A 26,978-nucleotide genomic window follows, 5' to 3' on the forward strand; every position below is an offset into this window, starting at 1 on the left:
GTCACATCACTAAGACGACTGTCTTAATAATCATGTTCTATATTATTTATTGATATCAGTCCTTATATCATTAGTATATTAATTCTATTATAAGTGTTATATAATAGCAATGCTTTAGACAGCATAAATTTCATATAGAAAATATTTTCACAGTGTGGCTTACTTTTGTCCATTAGTTTTCCTAAGGCAAGACACAAGCAACCCAGAACTATCTGTTAAGTGTGCTCTCATAAGCTTAAACACTTTGTAGGGTGCATATGGCACCAAGAAGGGGCCTCCTTCTTGTGTTACAGATAAATAAGTGAAGGTCAGTATGACTTCAATACAAAATCAGGCCTCAGGAACTCAGTCCCCTGTATCAATGAATAATATGTTTGGTATAGAGAGAGCTGGGTAGAAATATCTACTTTACTAAAGGCAAAAAGACAAGATCATTTTTTTTCCTGTAGAAAGCTCATAATTAAACTGACTTAAAAGCTGTTTATTCTTTTACACAAAATGTCCTGTTTCCCTTTTCATGAATGTACTCAGAGAAGGAATCCTTGGATTTTGTTAGTGGCTCTTGGGACTAGGAATTTTTTGACTGTTTAAGAAGATCCATGGAATTCTTTTTTATTTTATTTTATTTTATTGAGACAGGGTTTGGTTTCTCTGTGTAGCTTTGAAGCCTGTCCTGGAACTCACTCTGTAGATCAGGCTGGCCTTGAGCTCAAGAGATCAGCCTGCTTCTGGCTCCTGAGTGCTGGGATTAAAGGCATGCACCACTACCACCTGGCAAGATCCATGGAATTCTTTAGGTGAGAAAGTCCTTAGTTTTCTGGTGTGTGTGCCTATGTGCATGTACACTCATATATACAAGCATAAGGAGGGAGGTGTGGAAGTGTCTCTATCTCCATTCATCTGATATGCACGTGCATAGCCTTTTTTCTCTAATTAATTAGAAGTAATAGCTTTCTATAGTTTCTGTTATGTGAAGGAGTGAAGTAGAAAATAATTGAATTGGTTGTCTTGCTTCCAAAACCCAGTTTAATGAAATACTTCTCAGCCTGAAGTGCATGTATTATGTTTCCTGCTATTTTTACAATTAACATTTCATTGGATCACATCTGTGTGGAATGTTCTAGTTGGTTTTTAGGGTGGGGGCAAAGGGGCTATAGCAAATGGAGAGAGAACTCAAATGCTGGAGTGAGTACTGATGGGGCCACAGGGTATCTGTGCCTTTCTTTAAAACAGTGTGCTTGAGACGTCTTGTCTTGTCACTTTATCTACCCTCAGGGACTAGACAGGGGTCATACCAGTCCCTCTAAGGAGGTAGACTGGTTGATGCACCCATTGGATAGAGAGATGACTCTGGAGATACTTTGCAAGGTCCTGGGCTACCTCACAATGTATGACCCAATGGGAAAATGAGTGCCTCCTACAGCTTCCTATGGACACTGTCCCACTGAGGGCAAGGATTCTGTTTTGTCCAGTAGGTAGGAGATAATTGTAGATAGAAGACTTGCTAGAAGAATGAGTATTTGGAGACCTCCTATGATACCTTCCCTGCTTTGCTCCCCTGTGTGGAAAGCAGAGAATTAGAGGTAGGTGTGAAGTGGGGCAGAGAGGAAGGAGGCAAACCAGGCACCAAGGCCAACACCAAGAAGGCTTGCTCTTACGGGGACATGCAAGCGCACAGGCCCACGAGTGAGCACCTTCTTAAATTCTAGATGTCCTCGTGCCTTGCTTAACTCACCTTCACCCTGGGCCTGGCAACTAGCAAAACAATCTGCCCTCCTTTTTATCTCCTCCTTGCACCAGTAATGCTGGCCCTCAGCCAGCCCCTCAGCTGGCCCCAGATTCAATGACACTACCATTTAAATATCTCACAGTACTGTCCCGTGTGGCACCGGGCCCTGCTTGTGTCTTGGTTCTTTCTTCTGCACTATGCAGTTCATGACACATGTATCTTCCCTACCTGGGTATTTCTGAACCAGCACTCAGCTGTTTTAAAGATCAACCCACATTTTCTAGGTAAGCTGAAGACAAACGTGGCCCTGGAGGCCAAAGAGGCTCCATGCTTGGTCACGTATCCCACTGCCTAGAGGCCTGGGTCCATATTTGTCTTGGAAAGAAGAGTTGGGTAGGTTCTCTCAGGGAGCCCAGCTGGGAGAAACAAATGATTTGAGGTATGGGCCAGGGACTGAGGCGGGCTCAAAGAAAATTATGCAGCTGGTCCAAGAGAGACCATAGAGAAAGGGGTTACTATAGGTAGATGTAGAGAGAAGCCACAACGACTCATACCTCCACCACTGTGAGATAGCCTGGGGTTTGTTGTGTGTGTACAAGGTGAGGGGAAGTGCGTCCACCATTGTGAGATAGCCTGGGGTTAGTTGTGTATGTACAGGGTGAGAGGAAATACCTCCACCATTTTGAGATAGCCTGGGGTTTGTTGTGTGTGTGTACAGGGTGAGGGGAAGTGCTTCCTCATTTTATCTGCTTCAAGATGACAGATCTTATGCAAAGATTTGAATATATATATATATATATATATATATATATATATATATATATCCCCCTCTGTATCTCCTATGTGAGCACAAAATGAGGAAAATGCAGCTGTTCTGGGATGCCTTTTGTGGCCATTTCAATTTGTGCTGGGATTTTCCATCTGGCCCTGTCCTGACACATAGCCACTTGTCCCCTCCTAAAGACCTCTTGGAATTTTAGCTACCTACAGGATTATGTGGCATTCTCCTGTTTTTCTTTTCTGCCTCTGCCTGGGTATAGGCCTCTCTCAGCCAAGTGGCTAATGCTGGGGAAAGTGGAGAGATCCCTAACCTTCTCAGAGATCAGGCCTTACTTCATGGGGACTGAAAGAGGTTTTGGATTTCCAAGTTGGTGGATCCTGAAGGTCCACTCACCAGCTCCAGCCCAGTGTGTCTACTGATCTGACCATGTCTTATGTCAGGCAATACTTAGTTGGGATATCCTGGAGTGTGTCAGAGATCATGCCAATGTCTACTGAGCTAGTGATTGGCTCTGTTATAAAAAAGCGTATGGTTGACCTGGGGATCCATGACACCACATCTCCCCACAGGAATCTCTCTAGAAGTGCTTGGGAATAGTCAGATAACCTTGGCTGTCACTGAACTGGCAGCTCTCTGGGAAGCCTTCTATAGGGAGATGTCCTACCAGGGAAATGGGGACCAGATGTACTCAAGATCTCAAAAGAAATTAATGGCAGTAAGACTCTGGGGTAAAAATATCTGTGTGCTTGCTCACTGAGCTTTTTCACTCAGCTCCTGTTCTATCTAAGGATCATTTGGGCTTAATTATAGAGTTCAGGCATTCATTGGGCTTTTTGATTAATTTTCTTTTCAGCCTGGAAAGTGTGTGAGTGTGGTAGGTCTTTGTCCGTGCGTGTGTGCATGTATGTATGTGTGTACGTGCGTGCATTTCTGTCTTTCTTTGCAACTCAGTTGGGAGCTGGCTCTAGCGATGTTTAATTGTGCCCTCCACTCTTAACAAGAACGTTCCATGTGCCAAGAAGGCCTTGGAAAGCCATTGTTTCCGCTGCCTCCGCCCCATGGGCTGCTCCTGCGGGTGCATTGAGGGACTGCGGGTGGCAGGGCAGTGCTCAGCTGGGACCTCAGCTGTAGGATGCTTGCTTCCTGCCTGTCTTTGTACTTGTGGTGTTTAAGGGATTCAGAGACCAGGGAAACAGCTTTCCTACTCCATTAATTACAAGTGACAGCCACCTCCCCCACACCACCGTCCCTGACAGGCATTTTTCTGGGCCAACCTCCCTGGGGATTACAAGGCTCTTTGAGGAAGAAAACAGCTTTCATTCCCTCATTTTTAATGACTCCACTTGGTAGGTAGGGGGGACTACATGACTGTGCAGGTGACAGTGACCTGCCTTCTCCTTTTCTTTTTCTCCTTTGTGCTAAGGTGTAAACTAAGGGATAGCACCATGCAGAGGGAGAAAATGGGAGTTTGAGCCAAAAGGCCCAGTTGGAATCCTGTCTCTTGTCATTTTTCCTGTCTGTGTGCCTGTGGGTACATCATTTAACCTCTTTGGTCTCAATCTGCTATTTGTAAAATGTGGACAATAACACCACCACCACCACCACCATCACCATCAAATGACACTTCTTAGAAGATGCACTGTGGACAAGAAAATGCAATGTGGAAACTTTTATAAAACCTTTTAGAAATCATTGCTGCTTTATTTTACTATGCAGAGTTGTTTCTTAGACCGTGACTTTGGCCTTTGAGGTATTCGTTGTGGGGCAGGGGGGAGGGAGGGAGATCCAAAATGATTGATTAGGAGGAAGGCAGAAAGGGGACCAGTCTGTAGCCTCCCATGTGTTGTGGACTACAGCAATGACCTGAGGATGTGGTAGGCATGTGGCAGAGAACAAAGATTAAGGGTTCAATATCAAAACAGCTGTCACAGAAAGCAATCTGGAATATTCATTTTTTGATATTATAATGAAAAGGGTTCTGGACCTAATTGTTTCTAATTTCTAGGCTAATTGATTTGAGGGTGAATGATTCTGGGACAATGACAGTGTTTCTGGCTGGAGACATGGGAAGACCCCAGGTCTCAGGTAATGTGCCTGTGTTGTAAGCTGAAGTCTGGGAGACTCAGGCCTGTGCTGATTAGGTTTGTGATCCTGAATAGATGACCTAATTTAAATGGGCCTCAATTTCCTTGGAGATCACAGACTACAAGATCTCAAAGGTGACCTCATTTAAGGATTCAAGATCTGATGAAATGTTCTTTCAGATACAGGAGTTTAAAACTGTTGTGCCACTAAGAAACTATGAACCTATACAGAATCCAAATACAGTTTAGAGACCACCCAACTCACACCAAAGTCTCAGAATGAGCCCCTTTGAAACTGATGTCGTCTGGTGTCAGACCACCCACTCTCAAGGAAATGCAGGCTGATGCATGTGACCCCAACAGAGATAGCAAGGTTAATTCTCTCCTGTAAAAGAGCCCTTTGTTTGGCAATATCCTGACTAAGCTAAAAGTCAATGATCCACAGATAGCAAGAAAGGGGGTCATCTCCTTATAAAACAATGATAACTTTGACATCATTGGCTACTGGGCAATTGAGTGTTCTGCGGGACTGACTTCAGAACTGAGAGTTTACAGAAGTAACAAATGACAATGGTAATGCATATTTGCATAGTGCTTTTACCTTTTATAAGCCATTTTCCATATATTTTTTCTCAATTTTTATTACATCATTCCCCAGGAAACTGTCTGGGGGTAATTTATTTTAAAAATCTGAAGTGATTCTTTTTAAGGAGGAATAGGTCTAGGTAAGCATGCTGCACCTTGCTTTATAAGTCTAGACAGGTCTTTGAAAAGCTATATTTTATGTAAATATAATTGTGTGAGTCATATCTTAATGTGCTAGGGACATTTAGAGACTGAAACCTTGCATAGGACTTTTAATATAAACTCTTTCTTATTCATCTGTTGTTACAATTTTAGATGTAAAAGAAAATCAGGTTTTCTTAAAGTGGGGCGGCGGCATGGCTTGGATTCAAGATCAGCATCCACTGTCCCAAATCTCATAAAAGTGGCACCTAATTCAATGAGGTAGACGTTGGGACTTCTTATGTCAGCATGGAAAATAAGCAGCTTTACTCTTCAGCCTGTAGCTCTCTGAGGTCAGCTTTGCCGTAAAAAAGTGGGAAGGAATGAGAAAGGGACAGAGAAATCCCAAAGTAACAGCTGAATTATTTCTCAATAGAGTCTTTGCAACTCACTGATGGGCATTCATGTGCTGTTATAAATGACTTGTCATCAATAACTAGTCTAGGAGAGAGAAGCTGATGGTTGGGGCGTGAAGTTAGTGCTATGTAATTTTGAGTAACATCCTCTGGGATCAGAGCACCAGAGAAATTAGACTACAGTGCATTTTAAACAAAAGCAATGAACAAGCCCTCCTGATTCACGGTCTCTGTCCCCAAACTCTGGTAGATTTGGAGTCAATGACAGGATCTGTGTAATGTCTCTAGACTTAGGATCTCTTACCTCTGAAATTAGGATTGCAGAATTTACTTATTCAATGTACAACACTGTGAGAATTCCATAGTTTGTTCTCCCAGGGAGTTTCTGAACTAAGAAGGCTCTATCTCACAATCTGCACTATTGAGAATAACAAGGAAAGCTCTTTTTGGGGGCTGAGGCCATGATTTAGGCTGAAAGGGTGGGGAATCTTACCACTGTAAATACTGGAAACTCTTTAGAAAGTTTTACACTGCTGGACTAAAGGAAATTTGGCTTCCCACCTTTATTGGCTGGATCTCAGCAACACAAGTTTGCTTAAGGAAAGTGCTCAGATTTCCACTAAAGAAGCACGAAACATTTCCTCTCTACAGCTGGACAAGCAGTTAAAGTTGAATTTTTGTAAGTATAACTGAAGTTCACATATGTGGACTTACAGTGTATGTACTATGTGTGTTTAAAGGCCACAGATAAATGCTCAGGCACTGCTGGCGAGACTAGTTGTTGTTATCTCTGAATGCTGGTGTGTGAGCATACATGTGCGTGCACAGGCGTGTGCACGTCCTGTGCCCAAACAGTTCAGAGACTAAAACTTGAGGGTATTGTTCTCCTTTGTCGAGATGTTCCCCAAACCCTACATAAACGTGAGGCTATCCATCTTTGTAAATTGAGGGCTGGTGAGGAATCTGTAGCTGTAAACGAAGTCACAGATTGAGTCACTCAAAACTCAGGAGGGACCCAGTGCCACAGTTACTACAGAAAACAGGAACTACATATGCAACACTGTGACTAACACCACGCAGGATGAACCATCATCTCTTTGGACAGAGGTGAGTGGATGGAGGCAGCCAGTCTCCACTAGGGCGGCAGACATCAGCACTTTGGACAGCTCCCACGGCCGTTCTCATTCAAACAGCGCAAAGGGCACACACTACCTTTTCAGTTTCTCAAGTGTTCCTCTCATTCCAGGGAATGTGTTGACAACCTCATCAACTGCTATTTGATATTAATCTGTAGCAACTTCTTCTTCTCTCTCCCAATATCTTTCACCCAATTCCCCAACATCCTCCAGTCACACATGGGGGGCGGGGGCGGGGGCGGGGGCGGGAGCGGGGGCGGGGAGGGAGAGACTGTCTTACGAACACCTGGTGTGGATGTTTCCACTCGCGCTTCTAATTGGTTGGGAAGCAGCATCCGCCACAGGCACTGTTTAGTCTCATTTACATCCCCTGCATCTCACAGGAGAGAAATGGTCAATAGTTCAAAGAAAAGAATCATCCCGGTCAGCTGCAAAATATGGCTACTTGCATGGGAATCACAGCAAGTCTGTCAAATCAGTGATTTCTTTATTCCTAAGAGGAAGGGGCTTTTTCCTAAGGGTTATGGTTCTCCCACCCAAGGAGCAGCTGTACTCTTCACAAGTAGCTGCAGAGGCTGGCAAACCAAGAGGTCTGCTTTGGCTCAGAAACTCAGTTTGGCTCCTGCCCCCTCCCTGGCAACCCCACTGCGTGCCTCAGTGGCATGTGTTCCACACACAGTTGGGCAGTCTGCTTCTATTTAGGAGGTATCACAACCAGAGGCGGCCCCCGCTTGGGCCTCCACATGAGGACCTGGGCATCGTTGGCATTGGGCTTCACTAGTGCGTTAGGGGGGATGGGTTCCATCCGGCTCAGAATCCGGGGCTGCTCCTGCTGAGTCCTGCCCACTAGCCGGGCTCGCTGACCCAACAGCTGAAGAGGGTCCACTTCAATGTCCACTCTCATCCTCCACTTGATGGTCTGCAGAATGATCTTCTCCTTCGTGGTAGCATTCATGGCCACCAGCCAGGTGGTAAAACTTTGGTCCCTCTTGATTCTTGTGAGAAGTGGCACGTTGCTGTCACTCACGGGCACTGCCCATGTCACGCTGGGGTAGAAGTTATCATTCATGCTGACGGAGAACCTGGAGATCTTGTTGGTGGGGCCAACCAGGGTCACAGTCTCTGTGGTGTTCCCGTACCAGGGGTAGCTCACCCCATCCGAGTCACTGATGGCTTTCACTCTTCCTTCCCTCAAGTCAGGCAGTTCCCAGCTGGACCTGGCAAAGCAGAAGGGATACACAAGAGGAGGCTGAATGAATTTTGTTTTTTGAAGTTGGGCAGGTGCCTACCACTTACTAACACAGTCAGATTGGGAGAAATAGGAAGTTGGGAGGGGGAATTTAGGTCAAAAAGGTCTGTGCCGGGCTGTATCAGGATTAAATGAGAAAAAAAATGATCAAAAGGAAATAAAAACACAGTGCCAAAGTAAGTCAAATAAAAGCCTAGCTGATCTAATGGAAAACAACCCCAAAGAAATATCCGTAAGACCACAAATAGCTGTTGACTCATGGGAATGATGGCGATGAGCCGTTTAGAGGCAACCCATGACAGGACGCACCTTCTTGGGGGAGAATGTGTTTGAATAAGGTCTGACCTCCGGAAGAGGCGATATGAAATTTAATGCATCTGAAAGGACGTAACAGGAGGAAAGGAAAGAAGGGGTAAAAGAGAGAAAGTTCAACATTATGTTAATTTCTTAGAAAAGCTACAGTAGTAGAATTTCTATTCAACACAGCATCTTTAAATTCTACCATTAAACCAAAGCAGCATTCAGAAAAAACAAAACAAAACAAAACAAAACAAACAAACAAACAAACAAACAAACAAAAAACCAGACCAAAGAAAAGCTGTGATGGAGTACTGGTCGCTTTTCCACTAAAGCTAAAACGCTTTGTGGAAACTGTGCTGTAGGCTGGCACGCACGCACGCATGCTCCGTCACATGCTGCTCTCCCCTTGGCTTAGTGTCCTGGCGGGAATCCTCATTGCCTTGTTTGTGACCTTGCCATTCTGAGTACCTGTCTACATTTCTTGTCCATCTCTCATCCTTGCACAGAACAACAGAGAAGAAAAAGTGGCCATTCTCAGTCTATGTATCTCCTCCCAGGGGATGGTACGTATGATGATAATCATAATGATCATGACTGATAGTTATGGAGTACTTATCCCACCCCAACCACCGTGTTAAGTATACTCTGTTATCGCAGCTTATGTTCAAAAGATTCCACATTATAACTAGATTTTATTTCTATTTTTTTTCTTCACACGAGAGGGTAGAGGCTTAAAAATGTTGGTATATATCAAGTGTCCTACAGATTCTACAGGGACTAAGAGGTTGGATTGTTTTACTCTGGAGTTTGTGATTTGGTCCACTGTATCATACTGCTTCCAAGTACCCATGGCAATGGAAGAAGCCAGAGGAAAGGGAATTTATGCTGTACAATGATCTAACTCATAGCCCTTAGCACGGCCATGGGGCATTTGACTGGACCCTAACAGGGGCATTCTACATATTTCCACCCCCGGAACCAGGAATGATAGCAATGCTTGGTAATAATGCCTATAATTCAATAATCAAAGAATGGTGAATTTTCCATTTATTATCTAAGAGGTGGTGGCCTTGTTTGACATAAAGTTCTTTCCCCTTAGAGATGACAGAAGCTCCTGCAGGGCTTATCCAAATGGTAGGAAAGGGAGTTCCATGCTCAAGCTGACACTGATACTATCTCAGCATTCCCTACGAGGGAACATGGGAACGATGAACTGCTGCTTCTGGCTACCCCCATGGTACTTTCCATGCCAGTCATCCCATCATCAGTGAAGGGAGGCCTGGACCGCCTGGGGAGGAGGGGAGCCCAGCAGCTGCAAGAGGCTTTTCTCTTGTCTTCATGTCCTCGATGGCTGTTGAGAATAATTGTAGTGTATTACAGTTGGCAGAAGCTAAGGACCAGAGACTGACCTAATGCAAAGTCAAAAAGTGCTCATCTCACACACAGGCCGCTGAGCTGTGTAGGCGGGGTTCCCAGATCGTTCTGTAGCTGCCATGTTTGCTTCCTTCCTTCCTTCCTTCCTTCCTTCCTTCCTTCCTTCCTTCCTTCCTTCCTTCCTTCCTCCCTCCCTCCCTCCCTCCCTCCCTTTCTTTTCTCCTTTTTGAGACAAGGTCTCTCTATATAGCCCCAGGTGGCTCGGAACTTGCTATGTAGACCAGATTGGCTTTGAACTCAGAGATCTGTGTGGTTTTTTGCCTCCCAAGTGCTGGGATTAAAAGTGTTCAACACTATGCCTGGCACCACATCTCTCTCTCTCTCTCTCTCCCTCCCTCCCTCCCTCCCTCCCTCCCTCCCTCCCTCCCTCCCTCCCTCCCTCCCTCTCTCTCTCTCTCTCTCTCTCTCTCTCTCTCTCTCTCTCTCTCTCTCTCTCTTTCTCTCTGTCATACACACAGAAATTATAATATAATTGCATTTTCATCTTTCCTCCCTCTAATTCCTCCCAAATATCTCTCCTGGCTCTCTTTGATATTCATGGCCTCTTTTTAAAATCAACTGTTGCTACACATATATAGATTCCTAAATACACACATGAATATATATATATATATATATATATATATATATATATATATCCACTTCTTACTGTACAGAAAGGAGTGTGTATTGTTTGAGAGTAGTATAATTACGCACCAGTTAGCATGGTAGAGAATCAGTTGGCTAACTGGCTTGCTAGGTTCATGAAATGACAACATTGGAGTCATTGTGCCCCAACTAAGGGGCCAAGACCATGTCCATCACTGGACACTGTTTCCAAACTTCAGTTTTTATTGGTAAGTTGGCTAAGCATTCTGACACTTTCTGAGTGGCCAGAGGACAGGCATTCCCAGCAGTGCGAGATCAGGCTTGCTCCCCTGCCCTTCTCATGGCCAGCTGTGCTGTGTCTCTAGTCTGGAGAATTCTGTTTCCAGTGGATGCACTCCTTACTCCACTACAATGCTGACCTTTTCGGGACTGGGTATCTTGATGGTCAATCCAATCCCTTTGTCTATAGCTGAGTTACCATTCACATTTTGCCTTTATCTTCCAGCCCAGAGCCAAGGGCAGAGACTTGAGCCCATGCTTCAGAGGTCAATCTGGTTGGAAGATAATAAAACTTACTTTGGTTCTAGGTTTTCTCACAAGTGGAGATGATGTAATGAGGAGCACAAGTGTACCTGTCTCAGAAGAGAAGGAAGAAATCTGTCTCATAGGATGCTACGGAACGCATGACTGTCCTAAGCTTCTTAGGCACCACATCCCAGCAAAGACCTGTCTGGCTGAGTGTAGTCTTAGGTTTGTGACCTTAGCAGGCTACGCTTCTCATTGCGGCTTCTGTTTTAGAGTTGCTTGAGTTCAAAGTGGGATCTCTCCCACGGCCCATGGAATAGCTACATCATGGAGGGGTGGCTTAATTTAGGAAATAACCAAATTCATTATGACTAAAGTCTAGTGAAGGGGAGTAGCTTTCTGTCAGAACATTACTGTATTTTTATTTCTTCTATGAAAATGAAATATTTATTCCCAGGCAGTGGCTTGGAAGAGCTTTGCCTATAAAATGCACACCTGGTAGAAGCTGAGATGGCACTGGCTGTGGTCCCTGGCAATGGTTTTCAGAGAGGTCTTTGCAAAGTTCCCAATGGTAGCCTGGAGTCCCTTGGCCATTAAGAGGACTTCTGTGACCAGGAGGCTGCAGGCACTTCAGGTTCCACATGGTCCAAAGAGAACTGCCCACTCTACCTTAGAGCTGAACCTTCCCCTCTCTGCTGCATCCAACCTTTCAGGTCAGGAGTGAGGGCCATGTTTGACTCTTCCCACTCCTCACATAGATCACCATAGCCACCACACAGCATCTTGTGACTTTTGCCCCACAAGTCCCGTGTGGATTTACTTCCTTTTCTCTATCCACTTCTCACTGCTTTCATTTAATCCAAGCCTTGAGCATCTCCTAAACGGTCTACTGTCCACTAACGGGTCTCTGCATCCAGTGCTGAGGTCCCTCCACTTCATCTTGCAGGTGGAACAAGTTCTCAAACCTGTTTGCTCTGTATGTAAAATGCTTCTATGACTCTTTTACATGGAAATCACTGGGTCACTCATAGGATAAAACTTGAGTTCCTTCGCGGCGCAGACCTGGCTCACTGTGACCTGTCCTCTCTGACCCCCATGTGCCATGCTGTTTCTCTCCTTCACTCCTTAGCTCTTGTCACACCCTGCTCACTCTGCTCTCCCTCCTAATAAAAGCCCACTATATCTAACCACTCATCCCTTGAGAATCATAGGAGCCACTCCCCCACAGGAAGATCAATATTTTCACCAATGATTGTGTTCGGATCGACAGGTGCCAAATTACATTTTAACTTTTAGTTTTTATGGCTCTTTCTTCATGAGATGTCAATTTCCTTGGAATTGTGACTTACTTTTGAATCACTATCTAGTTCACAGCTGTCATACAGCTAAAACTTATTATTTCTTGGATGGATCCACATCCATGATTATATGAGTACCACAAACTGGATTCAGTCTGTTAAACACACACACACACACACACACACACACACACACACACACAGACAATATGAAGGTAGGAGGAAGGATGAGGAGTGAGGGATGGATCTGGGAGGAATTAGGTCCGGGGGCGGGGAGCAGAAAGGATGAATATAATCAAAATACATTGTATGCATCTCAAAGAATTAATAAAATATATTTTAAAACCTTAATATTTCTCAAAGGATTAAATATTGTATTTAAATCATTTTCATGCCTTTATGCATAGGGTTTTATAGAACTTGTGCACAACAGAATCTTTCATCACAGCTCTACACTTCATATATTTGCTCGCTTTTAAAAATCCTAACATCTATTATTCATCTAGGATCTATTATTAGGATAGCTGCACACCTTGCACTGAACGTTATTTGTCTTCAGGGGGAGGCAAGCCACATTTAAAATGAGTGAATTAGTAAGCATGAATGTATTTCAGAGACTATTTTTGCCAGCACATAGCAAACATATGAAAATGAGTAGCATAAACTCCCAAGTGCTGCTGGCTCCGGATGTGTAGAGAGCCACAAAGACAAGAGCTGGGGGGGGGGGGGAGCGTTGCAGAGGAAATGGGCTGTGGGAGCTGGAGACAAGCCTTCTCAGGAGGCGGTTTCATCACGGGCCAAAGTAACATTAAGCATGAGACGGCATGTACAGGAAATAGGAGGGACGACTTGGGGACGTGAATGTATGAAAGAGTGAGATAGTGGTTAGGGTGGTCTCAGCCTAACAGGTAAGAGGCAGTGGTTAGGGTGGTCTCAGCCTGACAGGTGAGGGGCAGTGGTTAGGGTGGTCTCAGCCTGACAGGTGAGGGGCAGTGGTTAGGGTGGTCTCACCTTGACAGGTGAGGGGCAGTGGTTAGGGTGGTCTCAGCTTGACAGGTGAGGGGCAGTGGTTAGGGTGGTCTCACCTTGATGGGTGTCTTGAATAATGGGCTTTGACATTCAGACTTGATCCTAGAGATGGAGGGACTTGCCCTGGAGGCTGTGCCAGAAGAGTCAGGTTAAAAGGAGAATTGGCGTGTTGCAGGGAGAGATTGCAAGGATGAATAGGAGCATTTGCAACGCAGTAGGTAATATCTATTGATTATTTGTTTAGTTTTTTTGTTTGTTTGTTTTGAGACAGGGTCTCATGCAGTCCAGGCTAGATGAGAATGTGCTGTGTATGAGCTGAGGATAGCCCTAAACTGTGGACCCTCCTGCTTCCACTCCTGTCCCAAGTGCTTGGATCACACATGCGTACCATCATCACCGAGCCTGGCTCACAGAACCTTTAATGGGACCTTCACCTGGGCTGGCGGCTGAAGGTAAGGAAGGGTCATACCAGAAAGCTACTACCAAGGTAGACTCTGAGCTCTGGGGGCCAATCGCACAGTACAGACGCAAGAAGGGATACAGCCAGAGTGTCGCTCCGAGGAGCGGAGCGTGCCTATGTTTACAGTGCTCACCGAGGGAACGCACTTGTGGTCTGTGTCTGGTAACCTATCCTCGACCTTACGCTCACTCATAGTGCGGTTTCCGGCTTTAAAGCTCCCGACTCCTCCGTGGAAGAGTGAGACAGGGCCATGCTTGCTGTGTGCGTTGCTCAGAGTGCAGTTCCAGGGACCCGGTGTATCTGTGACGCTCCTTGTTTCCTCCCTAGTTCACATCTCTCTCCCGGGAGACAATCCTCTGCTGGTTTCGCCTCACCTTCTGACAGTTTAACTCTGGACGGCTCGATCTTTTGTTCTCTTTTCCTTTCTATCTCTTTACAGTTTCTTAAGATGTAGCTGACCTCAGGCAAATCCTTCCGTCAGCCTCAGTCTCCTCATGTATAAAATGGGAAGAAAAAACAGCTCCGGGCATTCCCTTCATCTGAGAGTTATTGCAAAAATAAAACAAAGTGTTGGTGTGTGAACAAATGCTCTGTATACCATCCTCTGCCATTGTTAGTTATTATCTCACTCTGCTTTCTCCCATAACCTTTCTCTTCACTGTGAAAAACAGTGTTTTCATTTTAAACAATCAGCCATTGACCCAAAGCTCACAGCTAATGCACCCGCCAATGGGCCTAATAATGAAAACATTGATTATTGCCACCTTCATGCTTTCTGCCTCTCTTTTAGAGGAAGTAAATCTCCACCCCACAGCTCATGCTAAACATCTCACTCGAATGACTATCTCCGAGTTAAGGTGCAGGTGCACTCTGACCTGGACAGTGTCCCGGTATGAACAAGGGGCTGGACAGAGCGGCCTCTCCGGGAATGGTCATTCTACACTTCCTAATCCTGGGAAACCATTGAGGAGCTGGGGGCTGAGTGGCAGTGTTGGACAGGAAACTTGTTCAAAGTCATCCAGCTAGGGAGGGTCCGAAGTGACTGGTGAATCAGAGTCTGAGTCTGTATCACCTGCTTTCTCACAGTGCTTCCTTGGTGCAAAATGGCCCTGCACTCCTGAGAAATAAGAGCAGTAGTCATGGATGACATTGTCTGGTACACACTGCAATGGCCATATTAGAATGAAAATATCGAGACATTCTGGTACAAGTACTAGCCAGTCTCCTCCTTCTCCTCACAGAACCTTCACCCTGGCAGGCCAGGTTTACCTAAGCCTCCTTCAAGGGCTAATGTTGGCAGAGCACAGAACCACCCCATCATAGCTGACTGTGACATCCTCACTACTGGTACTGTGCTGAGTCTTTGGTCTAACCACTGCATGAGCCGGCTCTTTAAAGGGATACCAGCTGCTGAAGTAACTGTGTTGAGCTTACATGGGAGAGGTCAGGTGGCAGGGGTGGGTGGGGTGGCGTGGAGGGGGAGGCTCAGGCCTTCACTCTTAATCTTCTTTGGTAGAACCTAAGGAATTGTCATTCTGTCGAAGAGAATGGCATCTACTCTGAGGACTCAAGCTTTTCTATGCCTAGTGCTGGAGAGAACGACTTCCTCCCGGAAGCCACAGGCTCTCTATCAGGTCAGGCTCTGTAGCACCTCCCAACTCCACCCTGACAGGATCTGGCCTTAGGCCTTGTCAGGCTCCTGAAGAAGGAGAGGTGTGGAGCTGGTAAGGGCTTGGCTCAGGGCTGTGGCGGAGGGGGCTGTGGTGGTGGTGGTGGTGGTGGCGGCGGCGGCGGCGGCGGCGGTGGCGGCCCAGGCCTGATAAGTCACAAAGCCACTCAGCTTCTCAGCCACCAATTCCCAGCCCTGGCCCTGGCCCTGGCCCATGTCCCAGTTCTCAGATGGTCTGCACCATGATTGCAGAGTAAGTTTTAAAATTAGGATTTTCCTCATCCTGCATTGTTTATGTCAGACTCTGAGAAGCCTGTAAACACCAGCCACCCACCTCCTGTTCTGCCTCCTTCCTTTCTGACCACATCCGTTCCTCTTTGGCACACAGGCAGACATTTTTTTCCCCTTCTACTGCAGAAAAGAAAATTTCCCATGTTTTCCAAGATTCCACAGTCCTGGCAGGGGCCTCATGTTTAAGCGGAGGCTTTTCTCATTTGCCGACCTCATGCCCGGTTACGTTGAGTTTCTCTAACACCATAACACCTCGGGATGTGCTTATCCTTCAGCATGTGGAGGTCATCTATCCCACCTGGGACTCAGCGGCCTCTGCTGGCTTCTCTATTGGACAGCCCTGCGATCTCAGGTCCGTGGCCAGTTTTCTGGGTCACATCTGAGGATGGTTTGCCTCTCACTCCAGTCTTAAGCACCTTTTCCACCCATTGGCTGCTCAAGCTGGCAAGCCTTGCACACAGAAGGGTGCTTAGTCATGCCTGCAGGGCAAGTCTGCAGACCCAGCCTGTGTCTCTTACAAGGATCATGCCCACAGGCCACATAACAAGCCCCTTTGGTCCCTTAACACCACAAAGCCTAGTGGCAGGCAAGGAGCGGTTTTTTCCCAATCCTCAAGGAACTCAGAGTCCATGGGATGATGATGATCCAGATGCTCTTTCAAAGAAGTAAAGTACTGTTCATGCACAGGTGCTGTGTGGACCAAGAGGAAGCAGTGGTTGGTGGTTAAAGGTACTTTACAAGTGGGTACTAATATGTATATTGCTCTTTTCAATGTTGACTAACTGTGGCCTGAGAGTCCTTGAAGGGAACTTTCTTCCCTTTATGCAGATGGGATTGCAGTGTTTCACTTTCATCCAGAGGAGGTGAAAGGAGGGTTAACAGCCACACTTTATTTATTGTTCAGTGGGGACGCTGAAATAGAGAAATGACCCAGTCACGGAACACCACCAAGAAAGCACGTGTTTCCAAATTCTTTCCCCAAGGTTTTGTTGAGTACTGACTTTGTTCCAACATTATGTTCAACTTTGTGAGTGGCACAGAAGGCCGAGAAAACACACACACACACACACACACACACACACACACACACACACACACACACTTCACAGGGGAAAGGTTACTATTCTAAAACTACCTGCTCAGAGGTTTTTGCTCATTTCCTTCTGAGAGCCTCTTGAGTTCAGACTTCTTGGCAAGCTCTTCCACTCCCCATTTTCTTACACGTCCCACCAAGGGGGCAGGACACACACCTGAACAGACAAGTCTTGGGCTAGCACCTCTGGACTTGGACTCAAGACTTTGGTCTTGGTGCCGAGAGAGTTCGGTTCTGAGGGCCGCAGAGGGGAGAAATTGTGGCTTCAAATAAACAGGCACACGTGTCTGTTCCCAAGAGACAAGCCGTTCATCTCATAAAACGAGAGTCCACAGAACTGGCTCTCCTGGGCTCTAGGGCCTTTGGGGCTCAGGGGTGCCTCCCTGGGCCCAGGTGTCTGGTCGCTGTCCTGTCCAGGCTTCTGGTTCCTTCTGAGTTTCCTGGACTGCCTACAGCTGAGAAAATGCTGTGGATCTGAACTCTGATGGATTTCTCCAAGTGCCAGGTGGTGGATGGAGGTCCCGCTCTGCCGGCACACTTCCTGCATCCCCAAAGCCAAGGTTCTCCTAGAGTCCCTGCCGTAATCTAGGATAGCTCCTAACTGTGACACTCAACCTCTTTTAATCTCTCTCTCCCCACACCCCTTTTTCTCTTTCTTTTTGGTCATTTATTTGCTTTTACAACATCCAAGTGTGCCTAGTATGAAATCTTCCAGGGGATCCTTAGAAGTGGACACGGTGGGGTCTCCCCATGTACTCCACTGTAGTTCCCTGACACAGTCTGGGCCTGCAATCTTGATGGCAGCTTCAGCACAGAGCATCTGCTGTATAACTATTTATAAAGATATGGCTAGATGTTTGTGGTTAAATGCAATGGTGCCAGTCATCTGTTGGTGACAATGAACAGAAAGAATGGTTAGATGAGGACCCCAGCAGCCTTGGTGTGAAGGAGAACCACTCTGTCAAGCCTTGACATCTGGACCTAAACTTGTGTTAGCTTTAAAAGCTGAGGTCAGAACGGGCTTCTTCAGATTAGTTGGACCAGGAGTCCTTGTGATTTTTTTTCCCATCTGATTAAGGAGAACAAATCTTCAAGGCCAAGAACATATTGATGGAGACATGGTTGTCAAATCTCCAGGATGCAAAGGGAGTCATTAGATGTTTATCCACTGGATGAACACAGCAGAACAGTTTCCTGGGCCAGGTGGTAGCAGGGAACAGGAATACCACCAGGACAGTGTTTCACCCTCTCCTGCTTCAAAGCGAGTCATTAGATATTCATCCGCTGGATGAACACAGCAGAACAGTTTCCTAGTCCCCAGGTGGTAGCAGGGAACAGAAGTATCACCAGGACAGTGTTTCATCCTCTCCTGCTTCAGTGGCTACTGGAGCATCAGCGGTCCAGGGAGAAGTGACCGTGACTAGGACATGTTCACTGTCACCATGTTTAACCGCGCTCCTCTGATCCTAGCTACGGGAGGCCCATGGATCCCCTAGCTGCTCCACAACATGGGGAAGGGAGGTGATGACCCCTTGGACTCTTGCCAATCCCCCTGTGGAAAGGACAGGAGGGGTCAGGCCACACCAAGAGACATTTGTTTCCGGGGCAAGTGGAACAGGGAAAGGATGGGCCAAAAGGCTGGTGGACCAGAATAGAGCCTGACGAACCCTAGCTCTGGGTCCCCAAGCCAAGGGTGGCCCTGAGGAGGGACAAGATCTGAGGACCTAGGGGTCGAGCAGTCTAGGCTGAGGCTCCTTGGCCTCAGTGGTCTAGCAGACTTCCAAAGTCTGCAAGCCAAGGAATGAAATCAAAGTCAGAGAGCTATAGAGCTGAGGTGACTCAGTTGAGATGATCAGGACAGACAGAGGGCGGGACCCTCAACAGTCACGCGTTATGATATTGTCACTACCGATACTTTCTGAAGGCTCCTGTGTGCCAAGCATTCTACCAAACGGTCCACACAGCAGCCTTACAGCAGGCATGTTTTGTTTTCTTTCACAAGAGAGCTGAAGCTCAGGAAAATCGCTCAATAATGTCACAAAGCAAGGAGGTTGCAGAGCTGGGAGGGACCCAGCACTGACTCCACAGTGCACACTCTTCAGTCAGGATCAAAGGCTGTACAGGCCTGGGTCCCCTAACCTCATCCTCTCCCCACCATCCCCGAAGCACTGGTTCTCTTCACAGGTAACAACATTGAGAGCTGAGGCATGTTCCCCGGGGAGGCCAGGGTGCCAGAGGGAACAGGGCTCAGGCATTGCTCCTGGGAGCATTGACTTGTTTCCCTGGTACCAAAGGTGGGAAGATGGCCAAAGGGCACCCAGGAGGGAAGGACCGGTGTGAGCAGGGGCCAGGTTCATGGGTGTGAAACAGAGGAGGGAGGCAGGCAGGGAAACCAGGAGGATGGAGGCGGGGTGGTGGTGGTGGTGGTGGTGGTGGCGGTGGTGGTGGTCTAGTGGCAGAGATTTCAAAAGCAGGCTTTATTGTTTTCATTAACTTTCCACTCGGTGTTCTCAGCATGAAGCATTTCACCGCCTGCTGGGCAGGGCCCCAGATGTGAGGGGTTAGCAGCTGCAGCTCAGCCTGGGCAGGAACTACTAGGGTGCTCACAGCTGTGCGTGCTCACGATGACAGGACTGTGGAAAGATCCTCCCGGCACACAGAGCGGGTACCTGTCTAACGGTGGGCAGAGGTGGGGGCCGCACTGGCATCCATGCAGGGACAGAGGCATTCACAAGGCAAACTCTAAACTGGGAGGAGGCTAGGGAGGCTGCAGGCTTTCTCAGGGTGCTTAACTGGCACCACACAGTAGCCTTTTAGACGGGAGGCCCGGCAGCTATTGTGGATGCGAACGGTTCACCTACTTGCTCTCGATTAATCCACAGCGACACCCTATGTTGCTACTCCAGCACCATTCCCATTTTGCACAGGAGGAAACTGGGCCTTAGAGAGCTTGCATGATGTCCAGGATGACAGCCGGAGTTAAGCTACCCTGAGTATCCTCATTCATGCAACTGCAAAGCCCCCAGGGAGGGCAAGGAGCATTCCTTCAGCCCCACGATCCTTCACCCACTGCACGGTGGTGGGTGCTTAACTTGGTGCTCCCCAGTGCTGGTGGAGGAGGCACCGCTAGCCTTGTCCTGCAAATGCTGTAGCTAGGACGGAGGGGCGTCAGGTAACTTCGGTCCACTGGCTCAGCTGTGTCGGGAGCTGAGACTTAAGATCCGCGAGGGAGACTCCCACATGACCGACTCAGCTTTCAGTTTCTACAAGTTGCATTATTTATCTGCGTCCTCCCATCTGCTGTGCTTGTGGATCGATGGGCTCACCCCTTTAACAAGCCATTATTTAAGCCCTGTGTGTCTAAGGCAGTGTGTGGGGAGGGACACAAAGATGCCTGTGACCTGATTCCTGGCAGGCATAGGTCCTATATCAGTGACCACAGAGGATGGATGGAGGAATGAGTGCTAGGAAGGCCAGCGGAGGTTCTGGGGTGCCAGCATAGTAGGCTTCCTTCCTGGGCAGCAGTTCAGAAGCAGGCATCTCTTAGTAAGAGCCAGCCTGCAGGTTCTGGGAGTCCCTTCTGCTCAGGCTGTTGTTCCTCTCCTTCAAAGGCTCAGGGGCGCTGGCTTTTGTCCTTGGAGGGTTCATCTCTGCTCTGGTGATTCTGATGCCAGTGTGAAAGCCAGCAGGGGAGCCAGCATGCAACACAGGCCTCAGGAACCTCACACTCTTTAGACATTCAATTGAAATCAGGAGGCTCCTTCAATGGGGGTGGGGGGAGGCTTCAAGCTGCTGAGGGAATTTGAGGAACACCCGCAAGGTGCTTTTCTCTACTTGGGTCTTCCCTGGGGACTGCATGCAGAGCCTGCTGAGTGGGGCAGACATAACGCTGGCCTCGGAATCAGTTTGGGGTCTGTGTTCCAGCCTGTTACTCAGCTGTATAACTTCGTTGCCGAGGCTCTACCAGGTCTCAGTGTCCTAAGCTGAAACACAGGATAGTGCTGTCCTCTTCCAGGGCACCATGCGACACAGCTGAGCATAAGATTATGCTTACAATTCTCGGGCTTTATCAAGCGGTGTCCAGCTTTGGACAGACCATTCTCATCACTTGATGCTTTTTTATGGGCTTTCTGATTTCCCACCTTCCTGATTCTGGAGGGCTGGGCGCTTTATTCCACAGCACCTGGTTCCCCTAGGGTGGGAGACAGAGGGACTGACAAGGGGCTCATCTGAAATTGGGGTCGTGCTGGCCAGGTGGCCTTCCTGGTGTACAACCCCTGAAAGATTTCTCCTTGTCACTAGAGCACAACACAAATCCTTAACTTGTTCCTCAGAGACCTGCACAATCTAGTTTCTGGCTTCATCCCATTTCACACTCTCCCATGCCCTCAGCACTCAGCTGCCATTAGCTTTTCATACAGTTCTTACACATGTCAATCTCTGCCCCAGGGCCTTAGCGTGTGCTCTGGGAGAAAGCACCCTTTCCCTGCCACTTAACTGGTTAACTGTGTGTAATCCATGGGTAAGTGTGAATTGAAGCGTTTCAGAATCGCTTCCTGTGGGGCACCTTCCTTGATCCACCCACCTCTATCTTCCCACACTGAACTAAATTGAGTCTCTTTTAGAACTCCATATTTTCCTGATTCATGCACCTTAATGCCGTTTTGAGTTACATAGTATGGTATAAATAGACCCATTTGTAGCTCAATGTCCACTTCTTCTGCGGGAAATGTGGCAGAGACCAGTGGGGCAGTAGGGGTGAGAGAGAAGAAGGGCAGTAAGGTAGGGCAGCAGGGGCTCGGAGGGAATGACAGAGCAGGTACAGCAAGAAGCCGAGGGTAGGCTGTGTGCATGTGAGACTTGGGAGATGCAGCCATGAAGGCCGCTGTGCTGCGAGGTTCCCAGAAGACAGCAGGGGTGGTGCTCTAAGCGATGGGGAAGTGCGGGGCGTCCAGCATTTCCTGGGAACTCAGAAACAGGCAGGAAGTAGGAGAGGGCTCCACGGAGGGGTCTGACACCATCTGCACGGGATGGATGGTCCTGCACTGCAGCTGTCCGAGAGGACTGGAACCTCTGCACTGTCCCTTGGACTCAGGAGGAGGGAGCTCTCCGGGGGAGACAGGACTGTGCTCAGAGAGCAGCGTATAGGGGTGCAGGGTCAACAGCCTTCTTTCCTTCGTGGTTGGTTGGCAGCCCTTGGCTAGACTCCTGAGAGCCCACTGGTACTGTCTAGGAGCCGCACCAAGACCCGGCCTGGTTCTCCTGGCAGCAATTACAAATTTGAACAGCAGAGGCAGAGGAGGACAGAAAGCCAAACCGGAAGCCGATCATTGCCGACTGCAGAAGCAGCTGTTTAAAAATGAAAGAGTTCATACCCAGGTTAGTTACGTAAAGCCCCTCATCCTTCCCAGAGTCCACGTAGATCCCATGTCCACTCTAGGATCATGGACTCTGGTGTGGGTGGAAAGATGCCAATATAAAAGGTGGAAAATAGCCTTCCAACACACGTACCACTTTTTAGGTCTCGTGTACACACAACCAGAAGTCATGGCTCTGTATTCTCCAGGCCAAGGCCGTCAAGGCCATCGGCTTTTCACACTGACAGATGAGCCTGCAACTCTGAGCCTGCACCTGCTACACCTCTGGACAGGCAGAACAATGCTGCACCCCTGAAAACAATCCCTTATTCAGCACGGGCACAGGCTGAAAGGTACAAGTCAGCAGGGCAGTAAGTGTCATGAAGCCAGCACTCCAGTGCCAATACAGTAAGAGTCATTTAAGACCAAAAGGTTGCCAAGTCCTTCTTTGGCTACACCCATCTCTATTGGAGAGAATATAGCCCCAGTCAAAATGAGTAACACAGAAGAGCGCTTCATAGGGAGGGTTCATCTGACACTAGCTCACTGATTCTTGATTACTGATGACGGGCTTGGTATCTTATGTGTGTGAGGGACACCAAGACTCACGAGGCAGCCTCCCTGTTCTGAGGGAGAACCTCCTATATCTCGAGAGCAAAGACTTATGGAAATCACATAAGCACAATGTGGGCTATTTGGGGACAGGAGGCATCAGGGTGGATCAGCAGCAAGAGGGCCTGGGCAGCTGGAAGGCAGACTGTTGGTGACAGTCAGTATTGACCAAGGGCTCACCCTGGACAGGCACTGTCCATACATCTTCAAACAGGCTACTCATGAGGAACTTTCACAGTGGCCCTACAATGTCTGTATTGCCATTACACCTGTTTATAGGGGAGTGAGGGATGAGGTTTGGGGAGGTAAAGGAACCAGTCTTGGACAACAGAGAATTTGAATACAGGCTGGTGGGTACCTTTCGTGTTTGAAGTCTATCTTCTAAAGAATTTTCCGGAACTTGGCTCACAAGGAGATCAGTCCAAACTGTCTGTAATACACTCGGTAAATATGAGCCAGACATAATTAGCTAATGAACAGTCATCGATGTTAATTGTCTGAGCCAATCCAGGCAAGCATTGATGCAGAGAATGAAAACCTATGGAAGAGTGTTCCATGGAGAGTGAGCCACCCTGGCCTGGCCAGTGTGCAGCCTGAACCCACAGACCCAGTTGCCTTTTTTCATCCAAGGGCTTCTTCAAAGGCGCCTGGGCCAGGCTCTCAGCATCCCGCTCCCACAGCTAAGTCCTTCCTTGCCTCTTCTGTCCTAGAGACACTTTACCTTAGGTCCATTTTGCTTCTCTGTCTACTCTCTAGTTATGGCTTCTTTCAATCTATCTGTTCCTGTCATCTAGAATATAGACACCAATCCTTGGTTACTCTGCAAGCCCCCTGTGCCTACCTACAACTCCAGTCCTGACCCTTGGGGCTCAAGGGTATGGGCTCTCCCCCTTCTCAGAGTGAATTCTGCAATGCACCACAACTTTTAGTTCCAACCATTTCAAACATACTCTCTTAAATTTGATGACACCTGACCAGCTACTATTATTCTGTATTGATATAAGAGGCTTTAAGAAATGTTATTCTAACACACATTTTAAAGTTTTGTTATTTATTTATGTGTATGTATGCGTGTTTGTGAATGTGCCCACGGAGGTCGGAGAGGCGCTGACTCCCTGAAGCTGGAGTTCCAGGCAGTTGTGAGCTGTCTGGTGTGGGTGCTGGGAATAGAAATCAGGCCTTCTAGAAGAACAATATGTGCTCTAAACCACTGAGCAATTTTGCCAGCCGATAATATATTTTTGATGAATGAAGAACTAAGTAGCTTGTTTCATCCTTTCAACAATTTTCATCATCCCGTGTTACAGACAAGCACCTTGGATCTTGGAGATACTGTAACTTGCCACTATGTGGCCAGGTTGGATTACACTTGCTTCTGAGTCTCAAATCTATGTTCTTTCAACCGTGCTTGTAAACGCAGTAACAGTAACGGGTTATGTGAAGGAACAATTCAATATACACAAACAAGGAAGAGTGAGAAGAGCAACGTTTTAATGTAATGTGTGAATAAGCACCCATTCATTTATCCTGTTTTATATTCTTCCTAATTTGTATTAATTCTTTGAGAATGTCATACAATGTATTTTGATGATTTTCATTCCTTCCCCCAATTCCTCTCAGATCCACCCCCTTCCTTACCCACTCAACTTTGTGTCTTTTTCTTTTTTAACCCATCAAGCATAATTTGTGATGATTACAAACTCCCAGATGTGTGGCCTTTACTGGCGAGTGGCTGACCTACCAGGGGCCACACTGTTAGAGTATTTTATTTAGAGGCTGGGATAGGGCGTGGCTCAGTGCTTTAGTACTTGCCTAGCATGTCTGTGAGGTCCTGGGTTTGATTCTCAGCATATGCACACACACACACACACACACACACACACACACACACACACACACATTAAAAAAAAGAATGAAATCTCCCTCCTCTCTCTTTCCATGAAGTGGGGCATGTCAGTTTGTGAGAACTGCCCAGAACAGGTATTAGGCAAATGGGTAGGATTACATTGACAACTATAGGCATAAACTGTGGTTGGGAACTTCGGGGGGGGGGGGGGGTGAGGGTGGGGGGGTAGGGGGATGTGATGGCCTTAAATTCTTATTTCCAAACATTTGTTTCACATGCCTGCTCTTCCCGTCGCCTGTAGAAAGACAGGGCAGGTCGCCTCTTTGTCTCCTCCATTTCCTTCTCTTCAGAGCTTCTTCGGAGGCAGAAAGAGCCCTAACGTGTTGGGCACTCTGTGGCCCGTGGCTCATGGGCCCCCATTTGAAGGCTTTCTATAACCTCTAGAATCCTTCTATCCCTTCTCACATGGAAAGGCTCTGAGAGATGAACCTGTGCTAAACTGACAGAGGACAAATCCACTAGAGAAAAGTGTGTCAAAGCAATTCTCGGCTGGATAAAAGATCATCAGCGGCTTCTCAGGGGCCTGCAGTCACATGGGAAGCTCTTTATTATATTTTTAAAGAGGGTGACAAAATAAGCAGGTGTAGACTGGGCACTGGAGGAAAGGCAAGTATGTATGTATGTATGTATGTATGTATGTATGTATGTATGTATGTATATTTTTTAAAGGGAAGATTTGAGTTGTTTCTTAATATTCCCTGACAGGTGGGGAGGATCCAGGACAGGGCTGCCATGAAGGGAATATGGGGAGGACCTGGAGAGGGCACCGGTGTGTGGTGTTGGGTTCCTGTTTTATGGAGCCCGAGGGGAGCAGGAAGTGGGACAGAGGGGCTTATCTCAATATTAAGAGCCCAGTGCAATCCCAGAGAGAAACCGTCTGGCTGGGCCTGTGCTTAGGATGCCCGAGCTCACAGGCCTGAAGAAAATGGTGTCCAGTGAGGGGCAGTGACAGGGTGGTAGAGATGATGACAATCTTGTGGACCCTAACAGGGGAGTTACAGTCCAGAGAAAAAGATACAAGCAGGTGGCCATCACTCTGCATGGGGACAGGCACGCAGGTTGTGCCCTGTACTCTGGATGGAAATAGGCTCTATGCTATGGTATGATTCTGTGCGCATGCCAGGCTGTGTGCATGCCATGCTGAGCCCTGCACCCTGGCAGAATGTCACAGCAGGCAGTTTTCAGTCAAGGTGGACCCAGAACTGCCCTTGGCCATGCTACATTGTGTTGAAATCAGTCTATGAGTTCAAGCTGTCATGTTTTCTCAGTGCAGATTTTTCTCAAGACTTAGTGCAGGAGTCCGCTGTGGATGTGGGGGGTGGAGTGTACCTGAATTTTTCCAGAGTGAATATTTTGACCTTGTATCAATGCCCCTGTGAATCAGAATAGTCACCTATTCTGGAGGGAAGTCTGAGAAGAGCAGGAGGGGGGCGGGCAGTGAGGCTGAGTCATGCCTTCCCTGGCATTACAACAGCAATATCAGTTTCTGAGGTCAACAGCTCCATTTAATGCTAGAGGAGGGAGCATCTTACATACACACACAGACCCTCACTTCGATCTTGAGAACAGCCCTTCTGCACAGTGTAACTGATCAGATCTACTTCACGTGCAGACCGCTCCTAACTTACAAAGTTTCAACCTAGGATGTTTTGACTTGATGATGGTACAAAAGTGATCAGCATTCATTGGAGACTAAACTTGGAACTCTATTCTTCCTGGGCTAGCAATACACGGATGGTGCTCTTACAATGCAAGGCTGGGCAGTGGCAGTGAGCAACCACGGGGGTAAACACCTGACCATCTATGGTGTACCGTGCTGCTGAGCTGTGGTGCTCAGTAGGGTAGATGTTTAAAGTGGTTTTTAGGAAACTTATGATAAACTTAGAATAGCTTTACCAGAGGGCTGAGAAGATGGCTCACTTGGTAGCTTGCCATTGGACCCGAATTTGGATCCCCAGCGCCCAAGTAAGAGCTGGCATGGTGCATGCACCTGTAACCTTAGTGACACTCTAGCTGGATCAGCAAGCTTTGGGTTTGTTGACAGACTTTGTCTCAAAAAATAAGGTGGAGGGTGTAAGCCTCTCAAGCCACACGAGTGGCCATGTCCTTCCCCCAGGACCTCTGACTGCCAGGTCCCACCCACAGAATACTCTAATGCCCCTAACTGCTGGACTCTGCCCCCACCCTACAGAGTAAAAAGTCCAGTCTCTGGACATGAAATCCCACTAATCTCCACCCTGAAGAGTTCCTATATAAGCCCTGTATCCTGTTCAGTTTGCTGCTGTTTCTTTCCAA

The 26,978-nt window shown here is 47.4% G+C and overlaps 1 protein-coding gene across 1 annotated transcript; it reads right to left on the minus strand.

The window, feature by feature from the left end:
* Nucleotides 1-7,340: 7,340 nt before the first annotated feature.
* On the minus strand, nucleotides 7,341-13,948 carry LOC131925727 (protein FAM78B-like). The gene is made up of 2 exons (XM_059281081.1): nucleotides 13,889-13,948; nucleotides 7,341-8,157 (listed from the first exon to the last, which is right to left on the minus strand). Exons 1-2 carry the CDS (start codon nucleotides 13,946-13,948, stop codon nucleotides 7,567-7,569), a joined length of 651 nt encoding a protein of 216 aa, XP_059137064.1. The 3' UTR covers nucleotides 7,341-7,566.
* Between the last annotated feature and the right edge of the window lie 13,030 nt (nucleotides 13,949-26,978).

The sequence above is a fragment of the Peromyscus eremicus genome, chromosome 15, assembly GCF_949786415.1.
Source record: "Peromyscus eremicus chromosome 15, PerEre_H2_v1, whole genome shotgun sequence".
Taxonomy (NCBI): Eukaryota; Metazoa; Chordata; class Mammalia; order Rodentia; family Cricetidae; genus Peromyscus; species Peromyscus eremicus.

Excerpts from the sequence above, each read along its gene's own strand:
- LOC131925727 (XM_059281081.1), bottom strand. The coding sequence starts at position 13,948 with ATGAGTGAGCGTAAGGTCGAGGATAGGTTACCAGACACAGACCACAAG. Across the intron at positions 8,158-13,888 it reads ACCACAAGTGCGTTCCCTCG|GCACCTGCCCAACTTCAAAA; the intron begins GTGAGCACTGTA and ends AGTAAGTGGTAG.